We start from the raw sequence: 3,514 nt of genomic DNA, 5'->3' as shown, positions 1-3,514 counted from the left end.
GTCAACATAGACATATTTTTTAGATTTCTGTATTTACACCAAAAAATGTGATTTTTTTTAAAGTATGCCATTTGATTACCTACACGAAACGAAAATCAATTATTTTATTCGATGTCAAACTCATTTTGACAGATCTACTTTCATACATTTGTTAGGTTAGCCAGAGGAAAATAATAAACAACAAACTTTACACGGCGTTGCTCCCACTAGTGTGCGAGCGTTAAACGCCACTTATCTCTTTAGTCATTATTAGGTATTTTGCCGTTACCGTGTAGGTAAGCCATAAAAAATTTAATGATTTAATGATTAAATTTTAATCTTTGTGAGTATAGTAATATTTTTGAGTGTATGTTCACTTTTTCGCGATTATGCACGCTATTTCAAAACCACCCAAATTTGGGTAGAATCCACCCAGATCGTTTAAAATTGAACTTACCCAAAAATGGGGAAACTATGTTGGGAGTGACAAGTTGACAAATTAACAGGCCAGTGACAAGGCCTATCCCAACAGCAGCGTTTGACAGTATGCAGCATATCCCGGGCTCAAATCATTTATTTTGCTGTGCTGGGCCCGCTGTCACGGTATAACAATGTTGCCTACACAGAAAAATAAAGTTGTTGAATATTACATCCAAACTGCTGCAACCAGGTCAATCCATCGGTTGTGTAATATAACGTTGCACGATGTACATCGATTTTGCGAACAAAATTACATCCATTGATGTCATATTGTATCTGCTTTTTGCTATTACATCATTATTTCATACATCAGCTTGAATTACATTGATCGATATTACATTTTTTTTTTGCTGTGTACGCGCCTGCCACTCGGTGCAAATTAATGAACAAAGTAGATCGGATTCATTTGGGTAGTTTTGACCCATATTCGGATGAACTTCACTAAGCGTGCAAGTCACGCTTATGAAATCACATAAGTCGAGCCATATATGAAATTCTTAAGTTTGTTTGCCTCAGTGTAAGCAACCTATTAAATTGCAACCAAGTTTGGTTTCCGAGATAAATGTTTTTTTTTCGGAAAACCTCAACATAAACGGTACAGCACGATAACATGTGTAAATTTTTTGTTTATAAACGGGCTAGAACCATAGAGGTAACTAGAACTTAAAATTGAGGTCCACGTTTATTTATTTCATGTTGAGTCAAAGTTACTCAAATTCATAAATCCATTGCATTGACGTGTATACCAAGAAGTGATGAAAAGGATGAAAATGAGTATAAGTTAACTCAATTAGGAGAACAACGAACGAGCGTGCAGATATATTCTTGACAGCTGTCGCTCCTCGTTCGTCGGCGATTGACTTTGTTTTGATCTAAAGAATATTGACAAGTCATTTTTCCCAACTCGCTGTAAAACTTGGAAGCTTATCTGGATTTTCTCAGTAAATTCTGCTGTTTTGAACAGTAATTTGTGCTTACGAAAACGCAGCCTGGCCTTAAAATGCCCTTTCTCTACCTTGGTGTTCATTTGCCGTTCAAATCGTATCAGAAAATAAAGGTAGAAAATTTCGACTTGGACAACAAAACAGTGCAATTACGCGAAGAAGCCAGCAAGGCAATACGCGATTTTTCTGATGGGGATTTTGGTAAGTAGAACACGACAACAAAGTGAATTTCTATAATATTCATAATAATTTTCATTTTGCAGATTTAATCTACTGCGGAGACTTGCTACAGGACGATGATATTCTTAAAGACAAAGGAGTAGAAAATGGTTCTATGATTCATCTTATTCAAAGAAAGGCGGAATCACCAACTCCACAGGAAGTGCATAATTTTACGGAAGCGGATGTACAGGAGATATTGGGTTTATGGCGAACTGTAGATTCGTCTAACTTCCAGAAAGTTCGGCATCCGGAATTTATGAAGAATGCACTAGATGCCAACCCTGCGATTCGCAAAGATCTGTGGGCTTTATCTATCTTGAAAGATCCTATATTGCTGTCGTCCATGCAACAGCCTGAAACAATTCGTCGCGTAGCCGAAAAGCATTATATCCTAATTGAAGCTTCTCGCTCAATTGTCCAGCTACTCAACTCGAAGATGATTTCGAAGTCTACTACATTTTCGCCTACAATCGAAAGTGCACTGGATGACGCACTATCAGATTCGTCGTCAAGTGATGATAACACATCACCTACAACTTCCACCGGGGTTCGCTCGGCACGGCGTATCACTGCTGATCAGCTAGCTTCGGCTCTGGCAATTGCTGGGTCTTCATCATACAATTCTCTGTCGAATATATCTCAGAGGGATGCTGATAACCGCGAGAGCACCGATCAAACAAATCAGCCCTCTACTTCCAGTAGTGCTCCTGCTTCCAATCGCATAACGTCGTCTATGTTCATGGACGCCCTTACGGAAGTAATTCAGTCGCAACGACGATCCAGCACCAATCCAAACGAACCGGAACCGATGGACACGTCACCTTCATCTGGTGGTCCTGCGCCGGTCGCGGACAATGACGTCGGCGCTCAGACGCAGTCTCAGCACTCAACCTTGGAAGCAAGCCTCAGCAAATATCGTGCCGAAGTGGAACAAATGAGAGAAATGGGACTGACTGATACTGAAACGAATCTCCAAGCGCTGATCGTGTGCAATGGGAACGTAGAAGCTGCCGTCAATTTGGTGTTCAGTGGGATGGCCAATTAAATTTTACGAAACATATTCATAATCTTTACAATATGCCTATCCTGATAAACGGTTTGTAAACCCATCAAACTAATAAATCTTCTGATTAGTATGCATCCTTCGTAAAATGTTGCAAATTTCTTTATGGTACCTCAGTCGGCCCCATTCTCCAGAGTTACGATTTTTACTCAACTTTAATATATGTTCAATTAACCAGTTCATTCGAGTAGTTAAAATGATGATCACTCGAACATGGAAATAAAACTATCACCCATATTCTTGTTTTTGTTCAAACCGTAGTTTTCATACAATTTTTTTTTATTTGTATGGAAAAGCGGTCCGCATGCTAAATTGATGCAGTGATCTGTCATTTCAAGTTAGGTGGTTTTTTTTTCTGTGTTTATTACCTATAAAAACAAAACAGAGAAATAAGAGCGAATGCACATCTTCAATCATTCAGAATGTCTTGAGCCGGCGCCGGTGGTGTAGTAGTAAGCGTGACTGCTTTCTCACCCCGATTGGTCTGGGGTCAATCCCAGCCGAGGTCGGTGAAATTTTTCTGAGGCATAGAAATATCTGGTCACGTCTTCCTTCGGAAGGGAAGTATAAATCCGTTGGTCCCGGCCCATGTTGTTTGATTGGAAGGTGTGGAAAAGCTGCCTTCCTGCACATTCGATTGCCGTCAATGGCTGGCAATCGATCGCTCAAAAAATTCCACACGTTTGATCGCGAAGTGTTTAAACACTTGCTTTTTAAATGCACTATCATATTTACTTTAATTGTATTTCACCTTGGTTCAATGTGTTATACACGTTAATTTATAGTGTTTCAAACACTATCTATTCAAGTGTATTGCACATAGAAT

General features: G+C 39.4%; 1 protein-coding gene across 1 annotated transcript; it reads left to right on the top strand.

The window, feature by feature from the left end:
• Window positions 1–1,322: 1,322 nt before the first annotated feature.
• LOC135712858 (ubiquitin-like protein 7) lies at window positions 1,323–2,763 on the top strand. The gene is made up of 2 exons (XM_065235924.1): window positions 1,323–1,604; window positions 1,667–2,763. The coding sequence occupies exons 1-2, from the start codon at window positions 1,460–1,462 to the stop codon at window positions 2,668–2,670; spliced, it is 1,149 nt and encodes a 382-aa protein (XP_065091996.1). The 5' UTR covers window positions 1,323–1,459; the 3' UTR covers window positions 2,671–2,763.
• The last annotated feature ends 751 nt before the right edge of the window (window positions 2,764–3,514 follow it).

Source organism: Ochlerotatus camptorhynchus, unplaced genomic scaffold (genome assembly GCF_037179485.1).
Source record: "Ochlerotatus camptorhynchus isolate MF236.1 unplaced genomic scaffold, CSIRO-AGI_Acam_v1.1 ptg000510l, whole genome shotgun sequence".
NCBI classification, from domain to species: domain Eukaryota; kingdom Metazoa; phylum Arthropoda; class Insecta; order Diptera; family Culicidae; genus Ochlerotatus; species Ochlerotatus camptorhynchus.
The sequence above is the reverse complement of the archived record's forward strand: the minus strand, read 5'-3'. Positions and strand labels throughout refer to the sequence as shown.